Source organism: Bubalus bubalis, chromosome 5, assembly GCF_019923935.1.
Source record: "Bubalus bubalis isolate 160015118507 breed Murrah chromosome 5, NDDB_SH_1, whole genome shotgun sequence".
Taxonomy (NCBI): domain Eukaryota; kingdom Metazoa; phylum Chordata; class Mammalia; order Artiodactyla; family Bovidae; genus Bubalus; species Bubalus bubalis.
Genome location: NC_059161.1, coordinates 477,123 through 503,974, shown reverse-complemented (window position 1 = coordinate 503,974; position 26,852 = coordinate 477,123). Strand labels below are relative to the sequence as shown.

The window sequence follows — 26,852 nt, the reverse complement described above, 5'->3', positions numbered from 1 at the left end:
CACACACACACACAGAGAACTATTAATACATCGGAAAGGATATCCACCGATCATCTCTGAATGGTGAAACGGCAGGTAAATATTTTGCTGTGTACTTTCCCATACGCACCAAGGTAGATTTTAATCAGAGAAAGAATAAAAAAAACCAAAAAGCACCTATACACTGTGGGCTTTCAATAAAGAGACGGTGCTGAGAATGTGTTTCAAAAGCACGGCTGGGCGCAGTTTGAGGGTCTGCCTTCAGCTGCTAAGTGGTAGTGAGCACACTTCCCGCCCTCTCTGCCCTGTGGACACATCAGAGGGGAAAACAGCGTCGTGCACGGCAGTGCAGGTGGTGAGCGAAGCACCCGGTCAAGGCTGGTACCGGGTGCTCGACAAAACGTGAAGGTGAAAGTGACCCGACCACGCACTCGGAGCGTGAAGCGACACCTGGGTCACGGAGGCCCGGTGGGGACACAGCGGCCTCACCCCGACGGGAGGCACGCCCACCACCAGGCCCCTCTGGCCAACTGGACTGCCCAGGACTCCCTCAGCCCCGGGGCCCTGCTGGCGCGTGACTGCAGTGTGGCGGGAACAGTGACGAGCGTAACTGTCGTGAGCGGGCCTCCACAGCCGTCCGGGGGCTCCCTGCACCACCACCTCCGGGACACCCCAGAGGGAGCCTGGCAGGCCCCGAACGGGGAGATGGGTCCCTGCGACTCACCAAACAGAATGGAGGAGATCCTCCTCTGGGCGTACATGGTGAAGCCTTCGTTCAGCCAGAACTCCCCCCAGTTGGCGTTGGTCACCAGGTTCCCGAACCAGCTGTGGGCGATCTCGTGGATGATGACGTCGGCCAGGGAGCGGTCCCCGGCCAGAAGGCAGGGCGTGACGAAGGTCAGGCAGGGGTTCTCCATCCCCCCCGAACGGGAAAGACGGGGGCATGAAGAGCACATCGTACCTGCTGGGGCGGGCGGTTACTGGGGGTGGCTCCCTCCCGTCACCAGGCGGTCCCCAGTGCCCCGTGCCAGGGACTCCTCTCCCGGCCCTTCCCAGGGGGACGAGACCGGCTCCCTCGCACCCAGCTCCCCACGCGGGACTGGCAGGCCTGACGGGGCCTCTTGTCGGGGGACTCAAGTCTGAAGATGGCAAACACAGGGCGGGGCTGCACCCCGGCGACGGGAGGCTAAGCCAGCCTCGTCCGCACAGCGAGTCCCGCCTCCGACCCAGCGCCCGCCCGCTCACCGCTGTCCTCAAACGCCCACCCTGGGCCCACCTCGGTCACGGCCACGGCCACGGCGGGTCAGGCTGGCTGTCCTCCCCGCCCCTGCACCCCAGGGTGCGGGAACTGCAGACGTGAAGCCCCCGTGACACCTCACCTTCCCCACACATAGGGTCCAAAGAGCTTCTCTCCCGTTGCCAGAAACTCCTCTATGACTCCGTCGTACTCCTCCTTGGCAGCGTCGATGAGGCAGGGCTCAGCCCACACCCGGCTCCTACGGACAAGGATGTGGAGAGGGTGGCGCGGGGGTCAGAGCCCGGCGGGACCAGCCGGCTTCAGCCTCCTAGGGAGCCAGGGAGCCCGTGGGGAGGCGACCTGCAGCAGAGCTGAGGCCCACCCAGAGCTGAGGGCCGGCCCCGCCTGCAGAGCGGGCGCCGGGAGGGCCCTGGGGGCTCCTGCAGGCAGCAGGCCTGCCCCCGCACTGAGCCCCAGCTCCCTGTCTGCCTGGTGTTTTCAGAAACGACTGTTCTTGCTCCGCACCAGCAGTTCATCCGCTTCCTAACAGAACCTGGCAGGAGGAAACCCCTGGAAGACATCTCTCTCCTTCTCTGCTCTCTTGCAGCTGCAGGCTGACGTGCTTCCGGTCACCCACTGCCCTGTCCCCCAGGAAGGGAGCCCTTGTCTCGCAGGCCTGGGGCTGCCCGGAGCCTGTGGCTGGAAGCGGAGGCCGACGGGCCCGCCCAGCGCTCCCTCTGACCTCAGGAGCGGAGGCGCGTGGCGCTGGTGCCACTGCTGAGCCCTGTCTGAGGCCTTGCGCCCGGCCAGCACCTCTGGGGCCGGCAGAACGAAGGACAGCACCGCCACCAGGAGAGCCACGTCCAACCGAGCCTCCTGCCGCGGAACAAAGCGCCGGCAGACAGGATGATGAGCAGGAGAACCCAGGTTCCCGGTCAACTTCTCTTTGGGGACACCTGACAAACTCCTTATTCACCTCCACTAAAGCTCCCTCCCTTCACAGAGTCGGCCCAAGCCTGAGCCTCTGCATCCGGAGCAGACAGGGGACAGTGTCCTCGGGCCTCCTGGGAGGGAGACAGTGACCGCAAGGCGGGTGTTTCCAGGAATTAAGTGCCAGAGAAGGCAGGGAGATTTGGTAGCGATAAGAAAGCGCACATCGTAGCTAGAAGGTGACCTCCTAAAACTTCTGCCTGAGCTCAGAGCCCTCTCTGCACGGGGCCAGGACACGGCAGGACTGGGTCTCAGCACATGGGAGGGAGGAGGGGGAAAGAGTCCTCCGATGCCCTCACGCCGCACCCTGTGCCGCAGAAAGGCCCGGACTCGGGGCAGGCCGACACCGCCCCAAGAACCCCCCCAACAGGTCTGCACGCTGGTCAGAGGCCTCCTTGCTTGGAGGTTGGTCCAGTCTTGCCTCTGGGATCTTGGTCTCCTACCTGGGTCCAACTTCAGCCGAAACCAGATCTCCGATGGCCAAGGCTATCAGGTAGGAAGGGATGGGCTGACTCATCCGGAAGAACTTATTGGGGTCTCGCTCCTCCCAGGCGTCAGCACTCATCACGGCGGTGAAGCCATCTGGGACCTGAGGACAGAGAACACCGGCGAGCTCTCACCTGGACAGAGGCTGCTTTCCATCAGCAACCTGCCCGGTGATGACGGCGGCCTGCAGTCCACCTGAAGTACAGAGGCTTCCAGAAAGTAGGGCTCAACCAATGGGGTTTAGCACAGATAAAACTTTTGCAGGTGGAGGAGTTCTTCAGAGGGTCTGTAAGCGTCCCCTGAAAGGTGACCTGATGGAGACGACCATTCCAATCCCCAGGGCAGGGACACATGGTCCCCTCACCTCGAGAAGAGCGGAGTATCTGCACTTCACGGCAGGAGTGTCAAAGCACGGGAAGAAGGCTCGGTTCAGGACAGCCTGGCCCTGGGTGTAGACGAAGGGCTTCTTCCTTCCTGCCGTCTGCTCCGGAGCCAGCCAGCACACCTGCGGGGAGGGGCACGCCGCTCAGAGCCGACAGCCCTGGGGGGCCCCAGGCAGGTACAGCCGCGTGGGCTGCAGGGGACTTCCGGGAACAGCTCAGAGCAGAAGCTCTCACCGGCTGCGCGTTTAATCCCCCTGGAGTCCAGGCCGCGGCCCGACGTCTACCTCCCGGGGCAGACACCACCAAGGGATCACTCCTCATGTGTCCCTGCTGCTGCTAAGTCGCTTCAGTCATGTCCGACTCTGTGTGACCCCGTAGATGGCAGCCGGCCAGGCTCCCCTGTCCCTGGGATTCTCCAGGCAAGAACACTGGAGTGGGTTGCCATTTCCTTCTCCAATGCATGAAAGTGAAAAGTGAAAGTGAAGTCGCTCAGTCGTGTCCGACTCTTGGCGACCCCATGGACTGCAGCCCCCCAGGCTCCTCCCGTCCATGGGATTTTCCAGGCAAGAGTGCTGCAGTGGGTTGCCAGTGCCTTCTCTGCACATGTCCCTGGGCCTCGAGAATTCCCGAGCTGCCTCCAGCCCCCTAGTCCTGCCTCCCTCCTGTGTCCTCCTCACTGTAGTAACTTCTCACCAAGAAACAAATGCTGAAGAAGCTGTTCTTCAACGTGTGATGAAAGACACAGAAAAGCAGACGCTAACAGCAAGGAGTCTGATTAATAGGTGTTCTCCATTCCTGAAATTTACCCTTTCAGAGTAAATGTGTTTTGGGCTTCCCAGTGGTGCCAACGATAAAGAATCCACCTGCCAAAGCAGGAGAATCAACGTGTTTTACATTACAGGCACTGGCTATGATTCTTCCCCCGCTCCAAATATTTACTTTGCTTGTTTATTTATTACTTGGCTATACCTGGTCTTAGTTGCAGCATGTGGGATCTTTTTAGTTACAGCGTGCAAGATCTAGTCCCGTGAACAGGAATCGCACCCCAGCCCCCTGCACTGGGAATGTGGAGTCTTAGCCACTGGACCCCCAGGGACGTCCCCAGCTGTGATTCCTGAGTTGTCTTCTGTCAGCCCTTAATCAAGGGCACATCTGAGCCATTATTACAAACCCAAACTGCCCACAGCAGAGCTTACGTCTAACACGGATGCCGTGTGCAGCTGAGGGGCCCCAGGAGGGTCTCAGAGTGGAAGCAAAACCCCTAGGCTGCACCCTCAACAGCGGGCAGGGTTTAAACAGCCAGAAGGAAGGGAGATGATGTCCAGGAGGCGGGAGCAGCACGGGCGGGCGGGGAATGTGGCTTTCATGGAGCCGGGCAGCTGTGTGTGGTCAAGGGCTTAAACTACAGAGGCGCTGAGACCGATTTATGAAAGGCATAAGGGAGACACGTTGGGAAGCCGGGGTTTTCTTTGCGTGTGTGCACGTGTGTGTGTGTGTGTGTGTATGTGTGCACGCGCAAACTGTAACAAGTCTCATCCAGAGTCCAGTAAGACAGAAGTGGGGGCAGGGGAGAGACAGACATTCTGTGCAGACCCCAACAGCCTGGTGCTTCAGCCTGGTGACTGGAGGCCAGCACAGAGGCCATAAATCAGGCCGATACCATTGCCCTTAACATGACGTTACAGAAGTGACGCCTTATCTCTATGAACCTCCGTTCAACTTTGCTGGGAAACCGAAACTGCTCTAAGGAAAATAATCTATGAAAACCAAGCAAACTTCATAACCCCAATCTACTCATGAGAAAAAACAGAAGATAAATTCCAATAGAGGGGCGCACCACTGCTCAAAACTATCTAAGTCACCAGAACTGGAGCATCTGAGGAATCGTCACGGCCGAGAGAGCCCACCCACGCGGCCGAGGGACACGCGCCTGGACTTCTGGATGGGACCCTGGAGCAGAGGACACTGTAAAACCTAAGGCTGCTGTACACCTGAAACCAACATTGTAAATCAACTAGAATACAAAAAAGAAAAATTTAAAAGACCCAACACTCTAATACACCTTGTACATGAAAGCTGCTCAATAAATAAATTATTGAAAATAAAAACTAAGGAAATCTGGAAATACTACAGATTCCAGTTTATAATAGGGTATCAGTACTGGCTCATTAATTGTAACAAGTGCATCCCACTCGTAAGGTGCTAATAAGGGGGGTGGTGGTGGTGGTGTGTATGTGTGTGTGTGGTGTGTATGTGGTGTGTTTGTGTGGTGTGTGCATGTGTGTGTGTGGTGTGTGCATGTGTGTGTGGTGTGTGTGCATGTGTGTGCATGTGTGTGGTGTGTGCGTGTGTGTGGTGTGTGCAGTGTGTGTGTGGTATGTGTGTGCATGGTGTGTGCATGTGTGCGTGTGTGTGTGTGTGGTGTGTGTTTGGTGTGTGCATGTGTGTGCGTGTGTGTGGTGTGTGTATGTGTGTGTGGTGTGTTTGTGTGGTGCGTGCGTGTGTGGTGTGTGCATGTGTGTGTGGTGTGTGTGTGCGTGTGGTGTGCGTGTGTGTGGTGTGTGCATGTGTGTGTGGTGTGTGCATGTGTGTGGTGTGTGCGTGTGTGTGTGCATGTGGTGTGCGTGTGTGTGTGGTGTGTGTGTGTGGTGTGTTTGTGTGTGTGGTGTGTGCATGTGTGTGTGTGTGATGTGTGTGTGCGTGGTGTGTGTGTGCGTGTGGTGTGTGTGTGGTGTGTGTGTGCATGTGTGTTGGGGGTTTATGGAAACTGTCCTATATGCTCAGTTTTCCTGGTAATCTAAACAGTTAAAAAAAAAATAAATCCTATTGATGAAAACAAGTATACTGAGCTGGCAGTCAGAGGAACTAGGCACTGTATGAGGACCTATGTAAAGAAAACTATTGTCAGGCTCAGCTCTGTAAACAACGGCTCTCATCCCTTCAACCACAATCCCCTACTCATCCTCTTTGCTTGAGTTTTGCTTGTTTTTGTTTTAATGACATGAAGAGAAGACAATGAAGGGGGCTGGCAGGACACACAGCAGAATCAAATCCAGGAGACACCGTGGCCCACAGTGACCAAGGTGAGCGCCTCCCCCCCCCCCCCCCCGCCCCGGACAGCGGAACAGGAACTGTGCCCACTGGGGACCTCCACAGGTCAAAGGACAGCTCTCCGGGGAGCATGGGTGCCTGCCATCAAGTCTTAAATGAAAGCTGTTTAATTCCGAAATTCAACTTCAGGTGCCACTTTTGGTAGGCAAGCTCAGGCGGCCTAATTTTTTCAATTATTGTACTTAATTTCTGCTCCCAATCGCGAACCAGAATATAACAGAACAACCAAACACATTTCCATGCATTCCATGTGTTCCTCTACAGCAAGTTACCCGTAGAGGCCGGGGTTTTTCCTTTGCCTGAGAGGTCAGTCCACACTGCTTTGGACTTTAATTTTTCAAACAAATTCTATCTTAAGGTCCATGTACATCCCTAATGGTGAAAGATGGACACAGAAATGCCCTGAGCCAGTTCTAAGAGCAGAAGGGGAAGTGCCACCAGAAGCACAGGCTTCCTGGGCGGGCGGGACGCCCACCCCCCCAGAGAAAGGGCTGCGATTCTCACAGAGGGACCCACAAGATACTCTTTCCAACTGCTACACTTGCCCCACCTCCCCCACCCCGGTTTAGAATTTAAGAGTCAACAGAGAGAAAGCCAATTATTACAAAGCCTGCTGCTGCTGCTGCTGCTAAGTCGCTTCAGTCGTGTTCGATTCTGTGCGACCCCACAGACGGCAGCCCACCAGGCTGTGCCGTTCCTGGGATTCTCCAGGCAAGAACACTGGAGTGGGTTGCCATTTCCTTCTCCAATGCATGAAAGTGGAAAGTGAAAGTGAAGTCGCTCAGTCGTGTCCAACTCTCTGCGACCCCATGGACTGCAGCCTTCCAGGCTCCTCCGTCCATGGGATTTTCCAGGCAAGAGTACCGGAGGGGGTTGCCATTGTCTTCTCCGCTACAAAGCCTGGTCCACCCTAATTCTGGTTTTCACTTTTACTCAAATTCTTTTGTTCATCACATCCCGGAGGAAACAATAAATAGTAAGTGCCCAGTCTCGGAGCTGTTCCAGCCCCGGGCACTAGACGGGCACCTGCAACAAAGGGCTGAGTCAGCAGCGGGTAACGAGCCAGCGTCTTCAGGGCTGCCCCCGAGCAGAGCACCACCAGGGCCCAGCCCAAGCCGGGCGCACCGACAGCCCTAAACTCAGCTCGGGAACCTTCTGCTGTCCAGCCTGGAGGACGCAGGGGGCTAGAGACGGCGGGGAGGGGGCGAAGGCATCTGGCTGAAGACCAGCAGAACCAGAGGCAGGGGGTGGGGAGTCACCTGGCCGAGGAGGGGCAAGAGGCGGGGAGGCGCGCCTGCACGAGGAGGCGCAGGGGCTGCGGGTACTCACCCCGGGTCCCTCGCCGACGCGGTAGGTGATCCGCACCTGCAGGCGCTCGCCTGCGGCGCAGGGCTGCGGGAAGCGCAAGCACAGGGCCTCGCCGTACTGCGAGAACGGCTGCGTGCACACCTGCAGCGGCTCAGGCTCCGGCTCCGGCCGCCCCCGCCTCAGGGCCGCCGCCGTCACTTCCACGCATGGGTGCGAGTCCAGCCGCAGCTCCGAGGCGCCGCCGGGCGCCCGGCAGCGCAAGTCCAGCACCGCCGAGCCGCTCAGCCCGCGGCTGCCCGGGCCTGGCCCCGGCGGCCCGAACTCGGCCCTCAGGTCCAGGTGCAGGTGCAGCAGCTCGAAGGCGCGGAAGTTGGAGGCCGACGCCACGTCGTCCGCCTGCGCCGCGCGCAGCGCCCGCCCGCCGGCCTTAGTCTCGCCGGCCGCCATGGCCCCGCGCCGCCGCCGCCGGTCCGCCGCAGACCCCGGCCCACCGCCCGGGCCCCGCCCCTGCAGGCCTGGCCCCGCCCCGCCGCCGGTCTGGCCCCGGGAGCTTTTGCCGCGCACCCGGGAAGGCCCCGCCCCCGAGAAGACCACGCCCCGGAACCGAGCATAGACACGCCCCGCCGCCGGCCGAGGCCCGTTGACTGCTGCTCGTACCTCGGAAGGCCCCGCCCCGAACAGACCACGCCCCCTGCAGGTCGGCCCCCGGCGCTTTTGCCGCACACCCGGGAAGGCCCCGCCCCCGAGCAGACCACGCCCTTCCCTGACCCTACCCGACTCCCAGCTGTGCACCCTCACGGAAGGATTCTGGACAGGTTGGCGAACGCCAGTTTGATCCACCTCGGCCCGAATTCATCCCGCTGGGATGGTCCCCAGTCCCTGCGCTGAGGTTGCCAGTGTCCGCGTCCACCGGGCAGGCAGCACTAGGCCCGGGGGTCGGGTTTGAGCTCACAAGCTCTGCAGCAAACCTTCCCCAAGAAAGGGGACTCTTTCTGGCCTCTGCGCAGCGGTGACACAGGAGAAATGGCAGCACCTCCTGAGCCGTGTAACTCCATCGGGGCTCCAGCCTGAGGCCCCGCGTCCTTCCGACAAGAGGTGGGGCCAGCACGGTGGCTGAGGCTGGTAGGCCGTGTGCCCCCTCCTGTGTGGGAGAGCCCGCTGCGCCGGTGACCCTACCAGGAGCCCAGCTGTGACTAGGAGCCGCTCATTAGCCGTGCTGGAAACTATACCAAGTCGTGTCCGACTCTTTGCGACCTCATGGACTGTAGCCCGTCAGGTTCCTCTGTCCGTGGGATTCTTCAGGCAAGAATCCTGGAGTGGGTTGCCATGCCCTCTTTCAGGGCATCTTTCCGACCCAGAGATTGGACCCAAGTCTCTTACTTCTCCTGCATTGGTGGGGGGGTTCCTTTTGGTGGTGGTGGTGATGGTGGTTTAGTCACTAAGTTGTGTCCGACCCTTGTGACCCCAGGGACTGTACCTCCCCAAGCTCCTCTGTTCATGGGCTTTTCCAGGCAAGAATACTGGAGTGGGTTGTCATTTCTTCCTCCAGGGGATCTTCCCGATTAGGAAATGAAATTTTAAGGCACAATGTAGGGAGTTTCCCATAAAGGAAATAGGATCCTAGTATGTGCTTCCTAGTTTTACAGTATTAAATACATCTTATTTTTTGAAATGCTTATGGTAGATATTTTGAAATTCCATATATGATCAAAGTTAGTTTTCTTCCTTTTTTTCTTTCTTTTCTAACTTACTGGCTAGTGAAATCCAAAAACTTCAGAAACCCACTCTTATGTGGCGCTGAGGATAGTCATTCAGCACATCTACCTTCAACTTACTCATTCCATTATACAATGCATTTTTGTTGAGCATGTGCATATACCAGCCACTGTATCCTGCATGCTGCATGAGGCAACCAAAGTATTTTTTTTCTTAATTAAATGTATGCAAGAGGGTAAAAAAAAAAAAGAAGAGGGTGACTGACGTTGAAGCTCCTTGGATTATTAGGAGGAAAGTAGATTTAGGAATAAAGATTTTTTTTTCTTTTTTGGCTGCAGTGCATGGCATGTAGGGATCTTAAAAGTTCACTGACCAGAGATCACACCTGTGCCCCCTGCATTAGAAGCTCAGTGTCTTAACTACTGGACTATCAGCGAAGTCCTGAGATTTCTTTCTTAGGTATATTTTCAAGAAAACCACCTAAAGAATATAGAATTAGTGTAACCCACAAACCCACTAATGGGAAAATATGTGAAAGTGTTGTCAGTCACACAGGCGTGTCCAACTCTTTGCAGCCCCCTGGACTGTAGCCCGTCAGGCTCCTCTCCTTGGGATTCCCCAGGCAAGAGGACTGGAGTGGGTAGCCATTTCCTTCTCCAGGGGATCTTTCTGACCTAGAATCAAACCTGGGTCTCCTGGATTGCAGGCAGATTCTTTACTGTCTGAGCCACCAGGGAAGCAAGGGGAGAAAAAGAAACAAGCTGGACAGGCTGGTAGTCACCCCAAGCTGGGGGAGGCAGAAGTTTGGGAAGGGGCAGAGTTCATAAATACCCAGGTGTAGATTACTTATCAGTGTTCTAGCTCACACACCAGGAGATGTACCTTATAGCCTCAAAATACAGAAAGCAAAAATTAACAGAATTACAAGGGAAAATGGGCAAATCTGCCAGTGAGACATTTATATATCTTGCCCAGTAGTAATTAACAGATCAGACCAAAGTTACACCGACATAAAACATCTGTACAAAAATGTCACAGTCTTGGGACGTCCCTGGTGGTCCAGTGGTTAAGAATCCACCTTCCAAAGCAGGGTTTGATAGAGCAGGTTTGATCCCTGTCTGGGGAACTAGAACCCCACAGGCCACAGGACAACTAGGCCTGCATGCCCAACCGCTGAGGATGTGAGCCCCGGCGGGGCAGCCTGTGTGCTGCAGCGGAGAGCCTGCATGCCACGGTGAAGACCCGACGTGCCGCAACAAGGATGTGAGGCAGAAGGATTCAGTAAAAACATTTTAAAAGTCACCATCTTTACCTAATCAACACACCCCCCAACTTTCCACCTAACCATTAGAGAAAACACACAAAACTAACCACAGACAGGCCATGAAAAGCTCCCAACAAATAAAAGACTCAAGGGCACACAGAACATTCCTGTAACCACGGAGCATTCAAGTTAAAACCAACCCTGGGACCCAGCTCTCCGTGGCTCACACGCGCATCTGCACAGCTGCACGAGGTGCCGAACACCCTTTGTCCTGGACCGTCTGGTGGCGATGCTTGTAGAGACAGCACCGCGTCTGGAGCAGAGGGTGAGCCGACTCATCCTGATGGCCCGACGGCGTGCAGGATGGGCACACAGCTCAAGTCCCCAGGGGCCAGGCTGGCACCCTCTGGCTGATGCCTGCCAAGACAGAGACAGGGTCTCACTGTGGAATAAAGGGAGTCATGCTGCCCGTGTAGTGTAGTCTGCGTAATGCCTCTCTCAGGGCAAAGAGAAGGGTCCTACTGCCCAGTGCAAAAGCTCAGGGTCCTCTCCTCCAATGCCACCCAGGTCCACCCATGTATCCTACCGTGTAAGACATGTTCAAGCAAGTTCTCAAGACAGAAAGAAGATGAGGCCAGAGAGGAATTTCAGTTCAGTTCACTCGGTCAGTCGTTTCTGACTCTTCGACCCCATGGACTGTAGCACAGCAACTCCCAGAGTTTACTCAAACTCATGTCCATTGAGTCGGTGATGCCATCCAGCCATCTCATCCTCTGTCATCCCCTTTTCCTCCTGCCTTCAATCTTTCCCAGCATCTGGGTCTTTTCAAATGAGTCAGCTCTTCACATCAGGTGGCCAAAGTATTGGAATTTCAGCTTCAGCATCAGTCCTTCCAAGGAACAGTCAGGACTGAATTCCCTTAGGATGGACTGGTTGGATCTCCTTGCAGTCCAAGGGATTCTCAAGAGTCTTCTCCAACACCACAGTTCAAAAGCATCAGTTCTTTGGCACTCAGCTTTATAGTCCAACTCTCACATCCATGCACGACTACTGGAAAAACCACACCTTTGACTAGACAGACCTTTGTTGGCAAAGTAATGTCTCTGCTTTTTAATATGCTGTCTGCTGCTGCTGCTAAGTCACTTCAGTCATGTTCGACTCTGTGCGACCCAAGACGGCAGCCCACCAGGCTCCCCTGTCCCTAGGATTCTCCAGGCAAGAACACTGGAGTGGGTTGCCATTTCCTACTCCAATGCATGAAAGTGAAAAGTGAAAGTGAAGTCGTTCAGTCATGTCCAGCTAGGTTGGTCATAACTTCTTCCAAGGAGCATCTTTTAATTTCATGGCTGCAATCACCATCTGCAGTGATTTTGAAGCCCAAAAGAATAAAGTCTGTCACTGTTTCCATTGTTTCCCCATCTATTTGCCATGAAGTGATGGGACCGGATCCCATGATCTGTTTTCTGAGTGTTGAGTTTTAAGCCAACTTTCCCACTTTCTTCTTTCACTTTCATCAAGAGGCTCTTTCGTTCTCTTCTCTTTCTGCCATAAGGGTGGTGTCATCTGCATATCTGAGGTTATTGATATTTCTCCCAGCAATCTTGATTCCAGCTTGTGCTTCACCCAGCCCAGCATCTCATGATGTACTCTGCATATTAAGTTAAATAAGCAGGGTGACAATATAAAGACTTGACCTACTACTTTCCCAATTTGGAGCCAGTCTGTTGTTCAATGTCCAGTTCTAACTGTTGCTTCCTGACCTGCATACAGATTTCTCAAGAGGCAGGACAGGTGGTCTGGTATTCCCATCTCTTTCAGAATTTTCCAGAGTTTGTTGTGGTTCACACAGTCAAAGGCTTTGGCATAGTCAATAAAGCAGATGTTTTTCTGGTACTGTTGCTTTTTCGATGATCCAGTGGATGTTGGCAATTTGATCTCTGGTTCCTCTGCCTTTTCTAAATCCAGCTTGAACATCTGGAATTTCATGGTTCATACACTGTTCAAGTCTGGCTTGGAGAATTTTGAGCATTACTTTGCTAGCATGTGAAATAAGTACAATTGTGAAGTTGTTTGAACTTTCTTTGGCATTGCCTTTCTTTGGTATTGGAATGAAAACTGACCTTTTCCAGTCTTGTGGCCACTGCTGAGTTTTCCACATTTGCTGGCATATTGAGTGCAGCACTTTCATAGCATCATCTTTCAGGATTTGAAATAGCTCAACTGGAATTCCATCACCTCCACTAGCTTTGTTCATAGTGATGCTTCCTAAGGCCCACTTGACTTCACATTCCAGGATGTCTAGCTCTAGGTGAGTGATCACACCATCATGGTTATCTGGGTCATGAAGATCTTTTTTGTATAGTTCTTCTGTGTATTCTTGCCACCTCTTCTTAATATCTTCTGCTTCTGTTAGATCCATACCATTTCTGTTCTTTATTGAGCCCATCTTTGCATGAAATGTTCCCTTGGTATCTCTAATTTTCTTGAAGGGATCTCTAGTCTTTCCCATTCTGTTGTTTTCCTCTATTTCTTTGCATTGATCACTGAGGAAGGCTTTCTTATCTCTCCTTGCTATTCTTTGGAACTCTGCATTCAAATGGGTACATCTTTCCTTTTCTCCTTTGCCTTTTGCAGCCGGACTCAGAAATTCACTATTTCATGCCAATTTCACACACAGTGGAAGATACTAAGGAAAAATGAGAGAAGCAGATGGGATCTTTCTGATGGGCGTTTTAACCTTGAAACTGAGGAACTGACTCCATTATTCCAGAAAAACACCTAGAGAAAAATTCCTTCCTGTCTGTATGTTTCCACGTTTATCTTGGTAATTAGAACAAATTTGGTGATTTTACCTTTTACTCTGGGTTCTCGTACACCAAAATTAGTTTCAGAATATTTATTAAACATTTCAAGTCAGTATTTTAAGATATTAGAGTCTATAACCTACCTGGTTTCTACTATTCTCTAAACTTTAAAATAATCACATCTTACAATGTTTATCAATGGATTTCATAAACTTCAATTTAATTAGAAAGCAGGGGACAGGTGACCAGGTAGGCAATGGTAAAGTGTTGTAAAGTCAGTCATAGAATCTAGGTGCTGGGTACACATGTGTTCACCTTGAACCCCAACTTTACAGGTTTGCTATTTTCATTGAAAACATGTTGGGGGAAAGGAGGAGGGGGAAACCGAATTGTCAGGAAGCAGCCAGCAGGGTACATGTGCGGGGGGCAGGGGCGGACACGGGCATGTCCACCAATGGATGGCCGGAGAACACGCTCCCCTGCCTGGAAATGGCTCCCCTGCCTGGAAATGACAGCACCAGCCTTCCAGGAGGAGACTGAGGGGTGACGCTTGCCTTCCCCCTTGCCCTCCCTCCTCACCCCCCTATCTCCACACTGGACATGTGAGAGAGGGACCCATTGCCCTCTGGGCCAGCTCCAGCAGGGGAAGGAACGGGCAGGGGGCAGCCAGGCTTTCTGAGAACAGAAGTCCTTCTAAGTCTGGGGCAGACAGGGGTATCCACGGGAAGCAAGAAGCTGGGAAACAACTAGGAAGGTTTCCGGGTTCCCACCTGCCATCCTGCATGTGGTGGAATCAAAAAGAACTGGTCTTTCATCTTTTTCAAGACTCTTCTCTTCCACCCCACCCCTCATTCTAGAAAATTCATCTGTACCCAAGGATCGGTTCAGAGACGCTGAGATGACCAGTAAAATGGAAAAACACGCCAGCATCACACACACATACCCCAGAGACTCTGAATTTACAAGCAAGAAACTTGCTTTCCAAACCGATGCCCCATTTAAGAGGAGTTTTGAGGACCTTAAGAAACATAAAGCATCTTCCCTACATGCCCTCAGCTTTGAACTGTTCTTGCAATAAAGCCTCCTTACATTTATGCCTGGAAGTTAAACCAGCTACAGATTGAAAGACAAACCCCGGATACTCACAAATGGCCAAAAAGTACAGCATCGTCAGTCACCAGGAGAACGCAAGTCAGAACCACAATGAGATACACGTCACAGGCACTGGCCTGGCTATAGAGGAAAAACGCTGGCGAGAGTGTAGGAAAACCGGAGCCCTGCGCGCTGCTGGCAGAAATGCCGCGCGGTGTAGCGACCGCGGGAGAGTGTGGCGCCTCCTCAGAAGCTGAACAGTTACCACACCCACGGCAACTCCACTCCTAGGAACGTGCCCCAAGAAACAAGAGCAGGGGCTCAGGCAGCCGTATGCCCATGTCCACAGCAGCATCATTCAAATGTCTGTCAACGGAAGAATGGAGAAATAAAACGTGGTCTCTGCCTACAATGCAGTATTATTACTCAACCGTCAGAAAGCATGAATGAATTCCTAAATGAAGAGCAACACAGAAAGAAAATCCCACAGGTCCTGCTGACACGAGGTCCCCAGAAGAGGCGGACTCGCAGACGGAGCGCAGTCCTGTGCTACCAGAAGCTGGGGAGTGGGGTGGTGGTTACCATCCCCCGGTTTCTGCTCCTGCTGCTGCAAAAGTTCTGGGATACTAAAGGTGGTTGATACACTGTATTTATATTCCACCAAACTGTACACTTAATGGTTAAAAGAAACATGACTTCTTGTGTATTTTACCACACAAACAAAGCTCAACCCAGGATGAGTAAATTAAATGCTTGCTACATATGTAGCACTGAGCTCACCACACAAGGCAGTCACACCAGGCAGGCAAAGGGGAGAGAGCCACAGCCTGCCTTCTGGAAGGCCACTTGGCATTTCCACCACCAGTAAAGTGGCCGATTCTGAACAGCCCATCTGTTTTCTAGTCCCAACCAGACCCCGAAGGACACCCCTTACAAAGGTCAGCTTCAAGGACTTGGAACACACTAAAAACAACCTGGACTTTATAAACTTTCCAGCAACAAACATCAGACTTCTCCAGCGCTGTCGCCTGCTCCGTGAACCTCTGACACAGAGCTGGGTTTATGGGAAGGAAGCTGCTGATGATTAAGGCTCGAGACCCAGAAGCCCCGAAGGTGAAGAGTTCGTGTCTTGCCGCCAACACCCGCGAACCAGGACGCGGCTGCACCCGCAGAGGGAAGGCCAAGCCGTGTCAGCCGGGCGGTGTGCGCTGCGCACTGACCCACAGGCCACAGCGCCGCGGGCAGTCCTCAGTGGACTCTGCCTTGTCGGAATTTGAGGATGAAAAGTAGAACTCTACAACTCATCCTAAAAGAGAGAGCAACCTCCAGGCATTTTTTATTATTTGACTAACAGAGCAAAGCCAGGCCGAGAAGCCCCCGAGGAAAGTCACGCTTTGTGGCTGTCTGCCGTGCGGTCCTTCATCTTCTAAGCACGCGCTGTATTTCCTTCTAAGGATTTTAGATATTTATTTTGATCACAAATGCAATCCAAATGTGAATAAATAAATGTATTATCTTTTAAGATTCCCACCCCACCCCACCCGCCACCCCGACCATGTTCCTTTAAATAGAAAAAGGTGCTGAAAGTCTCTTCACAGCCTGTTTGGCCACAGCTGTCCCCCCCGCGGTTTTAGAACCAGACTGAACCTGGTCTTCTGACACCCTTCCTTAGACTGAGCTCACTCTGTAGAAGTCCGGGAGGGAAGTCCTACTGGTACTGCCGATACTCCCCGAAGGGCGAGGCTGGTAACTGGGCGGAAGGCAACTGGGAGGGGTCTTCAGCAAACGGAGGACCTGCAGTTCAGAGAGAATTTAAACGCCACCTAAATACTATGTAGTTTGAAGGAACAAGTCTCTGTAGCGAGCAAATCAATCAACTCAGAAAGAAATCCTGCTACGTTCCAGCTGTAATCGAACGTTTGTGGGGCTGCTCGACTCCCACGAGACCGCCTCCTTGGTGTCGGCATAGGCAGCCCCCCCACCCCACACCCGATGGATGGCCCTACACGCTCCGCACAGTCAGATGGACTAACGACAGCAAGGGGCAGCAGGCCAGCTTTAAAGCAACTGCTGAGCGAGCTGCCGCATCAAGACCGCACCAATCTCTCACCTCCTGACATATTTTTCAGTAGCTATTTAAAATTAGTTTCACAAAGTTTAAGTACCTCAGTCATTTTTCAAGAGAACTCAGTGATACAATCTATACAATGACGAATGTAAGAAGCAGGTTCTGCAATGGGAAGACAGGCCCGCCCCAAGCTTACACAGATGCCAAGTACAGCAGCTGGTGCTTTCGAAGGGTGGCACGGCCTCCCTGACCCGAGAAAGAACATGGCTCGTTAAAAGCAAGCCTGTAGCGGTGGCGATCACCCCACTTCCCCAGGGAAACGAGGGCAAACTGAAGGACGGGAGGAAGAGGCCAGCGGGAAAGAGGGCTCTTTCCAGAGCTCCGTTCACTCCAGTGATTGCTTTTCTTCACTCTAAAATATCTGTTCATTCCAGAAAGCTGAAGGAGACACTGGGTGAAAAAGATAAACCCCAAATAATCCTTGTTACCATTTGGATACAGTTTTATTTTTTAAGAATTTTTTCATTTAAGTTAATTGGAAACACACAATTAACTTTCCAAACACTTCCGCCCCCACAAAGCTTTTTGGAAACATCTCAGTCTAAGATCAAAAGCATTTCCTTCAGCTATTCCTTCTGAGGACAGAAGCCTAAAGCAAAGGAAACAAGGCTAGATCCCACAAAATGGTGTGACTGACATCTCCTTATATCAATTTCTGAATTCCTGAAAAGATGCAACTTTTCTGATGTTTTATGTGAAATCTTTCACACTAAAGCGTTAAACTGAAAAGCAAAAGCAAAATCACAACAGAGTATTAAGAAGCAATGGTGAAAACAGAAGGGAGGCGTGAGGGCCAGGGGCCACCTGGGTCACCCACTGCCGTGCTAAGCAGGCCTCTGGGAACGCTGCCCCAGAAGACCCCACATCAGGGAAACCGAACCGAAGGAAGCTGTGACCAGCTCCGAGCTCTGTACCAAATATTTTCCAAGCTCCAAAAATAACTTTCAACCCCCACCCCCACCCAATGATCCTGTGTCTTTCTGCTGCCTTACGATGTCAAGGAATATTTCTGTTTAGATCGCTCGAGTTTTCTAATTTCTAAGAACCCGCGCATGTTGACTGCAGAGCAGACCCCGCCTGGCCACGTCATGGGTGCTGGTGGCCCAGCTGACTGCCCAGCCTTCCATGCTCCCCGGCGCTGGACAGGAGAGGCAGGCAGCAGCACGCCACACTGCCAACTTCAACAGCTCTCCCTGCCGGCTCCAGAGCGAGCCCCCAACCAGGGGTCACCTGCCCCCGAGAAGCACTACCCCCAGGTCTCGCCTCACTCATCTGAGCATCTGCCAGACCCTCGTGCCCACTGCCCCTGGTGGCCAGTGGACACGCGCGCACACATACACACACAGCACAGGACACAGAATGACCACCGTGACCCTCCCACAGCTACAAGGACCTCCCTCCACACAGCTCTAAAATGAGCAGCAATTTCTTACAAGAAGCAAACGAGTGCTGACAAGGCCCGAGAACTATGAGCAAGATCAGGGCAGGCCATCTGCCATCTCGGCGAGAACTGTGTTCCTCTGAACACAAGCAGTCCACTGCGCCCACACCCACCTTTGCAACCAGAACTGCCCCTGCGACCACAATCCTCACCAAGCTCAGTACACGCACCCAGAATGCATGGAGCTCAAACGGCCACATTTTAGCAGACAGAATCTGTTTCATTCCAAATGCCTGAGCTGTGTGCTAACAGAGAGACGACTCACCGTTGGGAAACTGTGCAGACGCAAAGCGTGTCAACAAGATGCCAGCCCCTTCGATGAGAGCCAGGAGAACGCCACCCACGGCAGCCGACCCGACCATGGCCACTGGCCCGTCTGAGGGCGTTGGTGAGGGGGAGAGACAGAGATCCAGGTTAACATCAGGTACACTGATGGACAGACCTGTCCACAGGTCAAATCCAGCTCATGGCCTGCTTATACAAATAAAAGTTTTATTGGAACAACATGCACGTGCACTCACATACGGTCTGCAGTGGCTCTTGGGCTGTGACGGTAGAGTTGAGTGCTTGTGACAGAGGCGTCACGACCCACGAGGTCCACACACTCGCCACCTGGTGACCCTGGCTCACCCCCCAGGCCCAGAGGAGTTCCGGGTTGCTCTAACCCCAGGGACCAGAAGGTTCTGCGCTCTACGCTCCTAACAATGCTGTGCCGCAGGTCCATGACTCATTGCAGACTGAGGAGGGAGAGGCCCGGTCACAGCTGGTCAGTGGAGAACTAGACCGTGAGCAGCTCTGACCACGGCGGTTACTGGTCGGAGCCCCAGGTGCTCGCACGCTCAACATTCCAAGTAACAGATCCTTCCATTTTCCCCAGCTCACACTTGCACCCACACTAAACCGACTGACACAAGGCTCGGTTCAGCCACTACAGGCGTGCCGGGGTCAGACGGCCGACACGCACAAATGCGTCTTACTTCTTGCCGCCAGGATGGCTCCAGTTAAGGCACCGCTCGTGATGGAGTTCCAGGGGTCTTCCTTCCCTCGGACCTGAACCATACTGCAGTCGATCATGGAAAACAGGCCTCCCCAAACCGCGAAGCTACCTGTTTATAAAGAAACAAAACACATTTCATTGTTGTAATCTTACATTTTAAACTTTATAATCAAAAGCAAGCTTAAACAACAACACTCACTATATTCTTAGAACTCTCGCACCCTAACTACGGGCTGAACGAGAGTCAGAACGCTGCTCTTTCTAATAAAGCTCGGGCTGGACCAGTGAGCAGCCACGGCCCGAGCCTCAGCACACCGGGCTCTGCACTCAGAGCTGCACTGGCAGAGTGTGTGCGCCCGCCTTCCGTCCTTTGATACAGCCTCCCCTTTCGTCTCTTCCTTCTCTTCAGTCAGAGCCACCAAGCACCTGCTCTGTGAAAATCAGCAGAGACAGCACAGAAGACGCCCAGGCCCTCTGCACTGTGTCACGGCGCGAGTCAGGACACACCCAGAGCAAAGGGCGACGCGAGTGAGAATTACGGAGCTGCGAGGGATGGAGACTGCCTTCCCCACTCCTCTCCACCCTTACTCCTCTAGCACGAAGCTGAAAGCAACCCTCAGTCAGATCACTTAACACTAAAACTCTTCCTAGACGGTGACTAGTCTATAAAACGCCAAGTACTGCACGCACAAGTGTAGACGTGCACACAGAATCCAGAAAGGTGACACCAAGACCTCCACCGCCAGCGCCTCCAGGCGACAGATGGTAACAGGTGATCCAGCTTCTTTGTGCTTTCGTTTTCCAAATCTTCTAACGTGAGCACACAGCGTGCACTCCACAGAAAGGGTTCTTGTACTTACTACAATTTAAAAAGTAAGAAAAATGACCCGAGGAGCCCTCGTGCTGGGATCCTGCACCCTCTGAAACCTCCAGACGCAGGGGTGCGCTGACCAGGGACAGGGTCTGAGCCCGATCAGCAGACCTCTGTTCTCCCCTGCACGCTACCAGTCAGCTGAGCAACAGCCTGCTCACCGCTGGCCCTGCACCAGACACCCCAGACGACAGGACTGAGTCACCCCTTCCAGCTCGGGGGGGCCCTGCCCTGTGAGAGATGACGCCCAGGCGTGTCACCTGGCCACACTCAGACAAGGCCCGGCCGCTCCACTCCTTCTCAAGGTCTGAACCTCCCACCCCAAGGATGCCTGCCGGAGTGAGCCAGGGGCTGACTAGAGTGGAGACTGGTCCACGCAGATGGGGGCCTGAGAGGGCAGCCGTGGCCAGAGCAGGTGAGCAGGGGTCCACGGGAGGGACACTCCCAGGCACGGGGGTCCGTGTGCCCATGTGGAAGGGTGTCAGGCAGTCTGACCCTGGCCCTGGTCAGCCCACCCCCGCGTCCGGAGGTTTCAGAGGGTGCAGGATCCCAGCACGAGGGCTCCTCAGGTTGTTTTTCTTGCTTTTTAAATTGTAGTGAGAGAGAGAGAGGAGGAAGAAGGGCTCTGCAGGCCTGGACTGCAATCAGGGCTGTCACTGTGACCCGATTTCCAATGCAGACAGATACACAGAAAACAGATCTAAACGTGTGTGTGTACGTATGTGGTCAGAGGGTCCCCGTGTATATATGGAAATACACAGGACGCTCCTAAGACGGCCTGGGAACGGCCGCAGCCACAGCAACAATGCTAGGGTCCAGCATCGTACTTGGAAGCACCAAGTACTGTTCTCAACGGGAAGGAAGGGCTGACTACACCTGGGGCGAGTCCAGGTGCGCAGACGGGCTGGAAGAATGGGGACGTGTCACAACATCTCGGTTCCGCTCTGGAAATAGAAGACCTTTCAGGACACGACTATGGCTTTCCCACGCTGCCCTTTCCAGGAGTTCGACTGGAAGAGCTCAGTCTATACTCCCTGAATTAAATTTGAAGTGCCATCCCAGTATTTGTATTTATTTTAAATAATTTTTTTAATTAATTCATTTTGGCTGCACGGGGTCTTCTTCACTGGGTGAGGGCTTTCTCTAGTTGTGGGGGCTCCTCTCTAGCTGCCGTGTGTGGGGCTCCCCTCTAGCTGCTGTGGGTGGGGGTCTCCCTGTGGCAGCTTCTCCTGTTGCAGTCTGGGCTCTAGGTACATACACGGGCTCAGCTGCTCCACACATCCCTGACCAGGGATTGAGCCCATGTCCCCTGCACTGCAAGGCAGATCCCTAACCACTGGACCACCAGGGAAGTCCTGAACACTGCACATTATTAACTGACGTCCGTACTAAATTCAGGTTTCCTCAGTGTTTATGTCCGTTTCCGGTCCCACCACATGTTCAGCCGTCACACCTCCTTAGGCTGATTCTGTCTGGGACAGTCACCTGTTCTTTTATTCACTGAAAACGCATGTGATGGAAGCAGCCTCTCAAGACGCCTGTTAACACTTGCAGGACCTCTGCATTTATTGAAGGTCGGGGTGGGGTGTGTACTTCTTTACTACTTATCACCCCTGAACAGCGTGGTAACCATTAGACCAGAGGAAAACGAGTCAATGTACTCTCCAAGGTGTCCAACTATCACAGGGGGAAGAACAGGAAACAGATACACCATCACTTCAACCTTGGAGCCTCCATTTCCTCCATTGGAAAACAGAGATAACATTACTTACCCTCTGTGTTGCTGTGAGGGCTAAATAAAATAACAGAACACTTGGAGAGTTCAGCACATGACAAGCACTCAGTAAACAACACAGGCCAGCTACCACCTTCTAAAGAGAAAAAATGCTATAAAAACAAAGAGAGAAAGAGAGACCATCTCCTCTGCCGCACAGACTAAGGGGAGGCTTGGTGCTGGCTCCTCTTCCGTGCTGAATGTGGTCCCTTCAACCTGACGGCGTCTCTGTAACGAATATAAGCTTCCAGCTTTCCTGCCCTCTGTTCTCCCAGTTTCTGAGTAACCAAGCTTAAAGAATGTGATGAACATCATCTCCTGCACTTCTGCACTAACGTCCAAAAAGTTAACTTTGGGGAGGAGCCCCATCAGTTCCATCAAGCTCTCGTGAACCCCAACCCTTCCACTCATACCCTCATCAGCTTCACGCTACCCTAGACATGATCACTCCAGACTCACAAACTTAAGCTGTGGACACACCATCTTCCTTCTGGATAAGAGGGGAAAATAAAACAAAGACAAACAGAAACAGAACACCACCAAGCTTCTGAAGAGCAGAGTGCCACCTGGATGCAACAATTTAAGTTAAGATAAATCATAAACCAAGAACCCTCAGAATGGGACAAGCAGTTATTTAGACCTAACTAAAATCACTAACTCGTAAAATCTACAAAAGGGAAAAAAAATAAAAAACAGAGCTTCATCCTCAAAAAAAAAAAAAAAAAACAAAAAACAGGGAAAAAAGCGTTTGGAGTTCAAACAGCAACACTCTGCTTACCTCCCAACTGTGGAGCCCTGGTTTTAATAGCTGTCAAACTCCCTCGTAGTCTGTGATTTACTCCCTGTAAGGAAACAAAAGGAGATGTATTAGGAGAATAACATGTTTCCAACGCACTGACAGGCCCAAGTGATATTAGCAAACAGCGATCATGTGACGGTAACATGAAACTGGTCACCCACTTACCACTGGAGAATTGCGGAAGCCTTTGATTGCCTGGAAGATCCCACCACCTATGGTTCCCATTGTAAAGGCCCCACCGCAGTCGTCCACGATGCGCCAGGGGCTACGAACAGGAAGGAGAAAAGACACAAGATGAGCACGGTTCTCATTTACAAGCCACAGACCTCCTGCTGACCAGGGACACACCAGATTCCAGCGCAGGGCCCACGACAACCAAAGGGCTGGCCCAGGATGGCCCAGGAGAAGAAGGATAGAACAGATGGAGCTGCTCCGCCCAAGTCCTCTAAGCTGAGGGAGGGAAGCGGCTTCAGCTCCCTACTGTTCACAGCACTCACTCACTCACTCACTCAACTGCTGGGGCATCTACCCTAAGTTGGCACGGTGCAAAGCCAATTAACAAGCGTTAGGAAATTACACTGTAACCAAACGGTGACCCAACTGCCTCACGATCAAGCTAAGCTCTCCAGAAGGAGCAAAATTTAAAGCTGAGACCCAAAGAATAAGGCTTCAACAAGTGCAGAGGAAGCCACACTATTTAATATTTAAATTTTAAAACTTCTTTTCGGGTTTACTGAGTCCACGTTAGCACTTGGAACTTTAGTTTGTATCAGATCCACTTAACACATTGGTAACCTCTAATATCTGATCGTTAGAGGTTAAATTTGTAAACCTGGTCTCCAAATGCAGCTACCTAACTCCTGCAGCACAGTGACATTTGATTAATTTGATCAGTGGAACGAACTAATATTCCAGGAATCTGGCTTACTAAAAACTTAGTCTGTGAATGGGAATCCCTTGGTGGTTGGTGGTTAGGACTCAGTGTTTTCACTGTGGTGGCCCTGGGTTCCATCCCTGGTTGGGGAACTAAGATTCTGCAAGGCATGGCCAAAAAAAAAACAAGTCTGTGAATAATCCAGTTCATAAATGTCTTTTCTAATCTCAAGGGTGAAGTGGGCAATCCACCTGCTCAAGTAAACATGTGAGTTTAGTGCATCACTGCTGCTGAAGAATCTGAATAATGAGTAATTTCGGACTTTGCCAGATAGAAATACAAAATCCTGAAGCTGAAACACCTTGTCCTCTCCAAGCCTAATACAAATCAGAGGCTGGTACAGAATGACGACCTCATGTGACAGATATCCAACTGTCAGCCTGATGCTTCCGGGCCTGGCTACCCCAGGCTTCCTTTAATGAGCCTGAAAGCAAAATCAGCAAATGCAGACTCTGGGCAGGTTCCACCCACAACCCATTATATCAGAGCCTAAAGTCGGCACAAGCCTGGGCAACCTGGCTTCACGCTGAAAGATTGAGAAGCAGAGCTCTGAGACTAAAAAGGATTAGGACATTTTCCTCAAAATGGTAGAAACACTAATAGAGGTGAATTCCCTGGTGGTCCAGAGGTTAAGACTTGGTGCTTTCACTGCTGAGGCCCCGAGTGTGATCCCTGGTTGGGGAAGTAAGATCCCATAAGCTACTTGGTGCAGCCAAGTAAAAAAAAAAAAAAAAAAAAGACAAGGGAAAGTCACTAACTTTAAAAGGTTAATGATCCTATAATCAGAACGGAAATGAGCATTTAAAAAATCAGTAAAAAGCAGCAGGATTCAGATCAGAGAGCAGCCACAGTATTCCACAAGATGATGTCTAAAACAAATGCAGGATGGAAACAGCTTCTGAACCATGTCTGCGGAAATCAGTGTTCCCTTAGGGATGTGCCAGATGCACAAAAGCAAAGTTGAACCCAGACTCTAAATACAAATGCCAGGCAAACACAGGGCAACAGGGACCAATAATGATTCACAAGATCAAAAGTTAACATTTTTTAAATATCCAATATGGTGCGCTTCCTGGTGGCTCAGTGATAAAGAAGACACAGGTTCAATCTCTGAGTTGGGAAGATCCCCTGAAGATCTACTGGCAACCTACACCAGTATTCTTGCCTGGAGAATTCCATGGACAGAGGAGTCTGGCGGGCTAAAGTCCATGGGGATGGGGACGCAAGGAGTCAGATAAGACTGAGTACGCAATAAATGGTTTAGGCGGTTTATAATGCAAATAACCTTACTTTCAAGAAAGCCAGTCTATTTTCTTATGAAATGAAGTGTTAGTTGCTCCAGTCATGTCCGACTTTTTGCAATGCCATGGACTGCAACCCACCAGGCTTCCCTGTCCATGGATTTTCCAGGCAAGAATACTGGAGTGGGTTGCCATTTCCTACTCCAGGGGATCTTCCCAACCCAGGGATTGAACCTAGGTCTCCTGCATTGCAGGCAGATTCTTTACCATCTGAGTTAGCAAGGAGGCCCTTATAGAGTGCCTAATCTTTTAGCTTTGCAAAAGAGTATTCCTGTTTCCTCTCCATTTTACAGATGAACAGAGGCTAAGAGATTAAGCACTTTGAGCAAGATCATACAGGTATTGATAGAACCAATTTAAATACAAAAAATCTAGTACTCCAAAACCCCCAAGTTCTTTCTACCACAGGCCAAGGGCTTCTGAGAACACGTGATTAAAGAGTAAGATGATGAAGTACCTATGACATACTTAGGATGGAACTAAAGAGCCTCCTGATGAAGGTGAGAGAGTGAAAAGGCTGGCTTAAAACTCAACGTTCAAAAAACTAAGAAGAGCATGGCATCGGGTCCCATCAAATAGATGGGGGAAAAGTAGAAACAGTATCAGACTTTCTTTTCTTGGCTCCAAAATCACTGCAGATGATGACTGGAGCCATGAAATTAAAAGACACTTACTCCTTGGAAGGAAAGCTACGACAAACCTAGACAGTGTATTAAAAAGCAGAGACATCACTTTGCCAACAAAGGTCCGTATAGTCAAAGCAATGGTTTTTCCAGTATTCATGTACAGATGTGAGAGTTGAACCATAAAGAAGGCTGTGTGCTGAAGAATTGATGCTTTCAAATTGTGGTGCTGGAGAAGACTCTTGAGAGTCCCGTGGACTGCAAGATCATCAAACCAATGAATCCTAAAAGAAATCAACCCTGAATATCCATTGGAAGGGCTGAAGCTGAAGCTTCAATACTTTGGCCGCCTAATGTGAAGAGCTAACTCACTGGAAAAGACGGTGATGCTGGAAAAGCCTGAGGGCAGGAGGAGAAGGGGGCAAAAGAGGATGAGACGGTTGGATGGCATCATCGACTCAATGGACATGAGTTTGAGCAAACTCCAGGAGCTAGTGAAGGACAAGGAAGCCTGGTGTGCGGCCGTTCATGGGGTCGCAAAGAGTCAGACACAACTTAGAGACTGAACAAACTGAATAGAGAATGGGAATTTAATATTCCATAAAATCTTTAACCCAACAAAGTCAAATATTTTCCCCTCCTACCAGCCTGTGTTGTATCACACCGAGGAGAAAGTGCCAACAGCAGAGCAGCGCGCTGAGCCCTGCACACCTGAGCACCACCCAGGAAGCGGGACCACTATCTTTGGAGAAGATAAATTTAAAGAGCTGGGAGGCCCTGAAACATACACTCGGTCTCATTTCAGAGAGGAGGACAGCGCAAAGCAGCAGCATGGCTAGCGCAGGCAACGTCAAAGTGTGAAGCCCGGGCCCTTTCACACAGCTGGAGAACACCCTGGTTCCTGCTCTTGCACAAGAACTCAAATAACAAGATTTGATTTGTCATTCATGACCCCAGAAGCCTTAAACCGTGTGAGTGCCTGACTCCTCCACGCTTTCATTCCTGGGACAGACCTCGCTAGGCGCCGAACGGACGGACCGCTGTCCGCGACTTGGAGAGCACACTATTCTCCCCGTTTTCACGGGCGCGGCGCCCGGTCCCCACCGCCCGGGTGCCCCCTCCACCGCCCGGACCGCAGCCGCCGCGCCACGCGGACCCTCCCAGGACACCGCCGCCTCCCCTCGCAGGGCGAGCCGCGCGAACGCAAGGACTAGCCCAGGATCGCCAGCGGGCAGCGGGGATGCTCCCCACACGCCGCCGGGCAGGGGTCGCGGCGACACAGACGAGCCGGGGCGCCCTCGAGCCACCGCAAGGTCACCGGGAACAGCTCCGGTGGCCCCAGCCGGCCGCTCACGGCCCCTGGCGCCGCCCAGCCCGCGGCTGAGAGCGGCCTCGACCCGGGGGCCCGGGGACCCGGGGCCGGCGGCAGCAGCAGGGCAGGCGGCAGGCAGGCTCACCAGGGCTCGCGTGCGTACTCCTCCATCTTGACTCCGCGGCTCCGCGATGCCGGGCGAACAGAGCGGGGCCTGCCCGGCGGCGGAAGTGATCCCAGGAGGAGAGCGTTAGACTCCGCGAGGATTGGCTCGCCGCCTCCTGCTGAAGCCAATCGGAGCC

General features: G+C 52.5%; 2 protein-coding genes across 5 annotated transcripts in view; both read right to left on the bottom strand.

The window, feature by feature from the left end:
• Nucleotides 1-8,015, bottom strand: part of LOC102409731 (arginyl aminopeptidase) — a 13,226-nt gene extending 5,211 nt beyond the window's left edge. The window contains 6 exon segments of the mRNA XM_025285244.3: nt 704-902; nt 904-940; nt 1,359-1,475; nt 2,650-2,795; nt 3,057-3,197; nt 7,516-8,015. Of these exon segments, the coding sequence (XP_025141029.2) occupies nt 704-902; nt 904-940; nt 1,359-1,475; nt 2,650-2,795; nt 3,057-3,197; nt 7,516-7,941 (1,066 nt within the window). The 5' untranslated portion in view covers nt 7,942-8,015.
• Nucleotides 3,079-26,852, bottom strand: TIMM17A (translocase of inner mitochondrial membrane 17A). Of its 4 annotated transcripts, none has more exons than XM_044942583.1 (7): nt 26,696-26,852; nt 22,546-22,645; nt 22,360-22,423; nt 18,917-19,045; nt 18,205-18,315; nt 16,054-16,164; nt 3,079-3,197 (listed from the first exon to the last, which is right to left on the bottom strand). In XM_044942583.1, exons 1-6 carry the CDS (start codon nt 26,719-26,721, stop codon nt 16,079-16,081), a joined length of 516 nt encoding a protein of 171 aa, XP_044798518.1. In that variant the 5' UTR covers nt 26,722-26,852; the 3' UTR covers nt 3,079-3,197; nt 16,054-16,078. The 4 variants fall into 4 exon arrangements, with proteins under 4 accessions (XP_044798518.1, XP_025141028.1, XP_006078526.1 ...); XM_025285243.2 differs by lacking the exon at nt 3,079-3,197 and adding an exon at nt 10,488-10,891; XM_006078464.3 differs by lacking the exon at nt 3,079-3,197 and adding an exon at nt 15,678-15,819.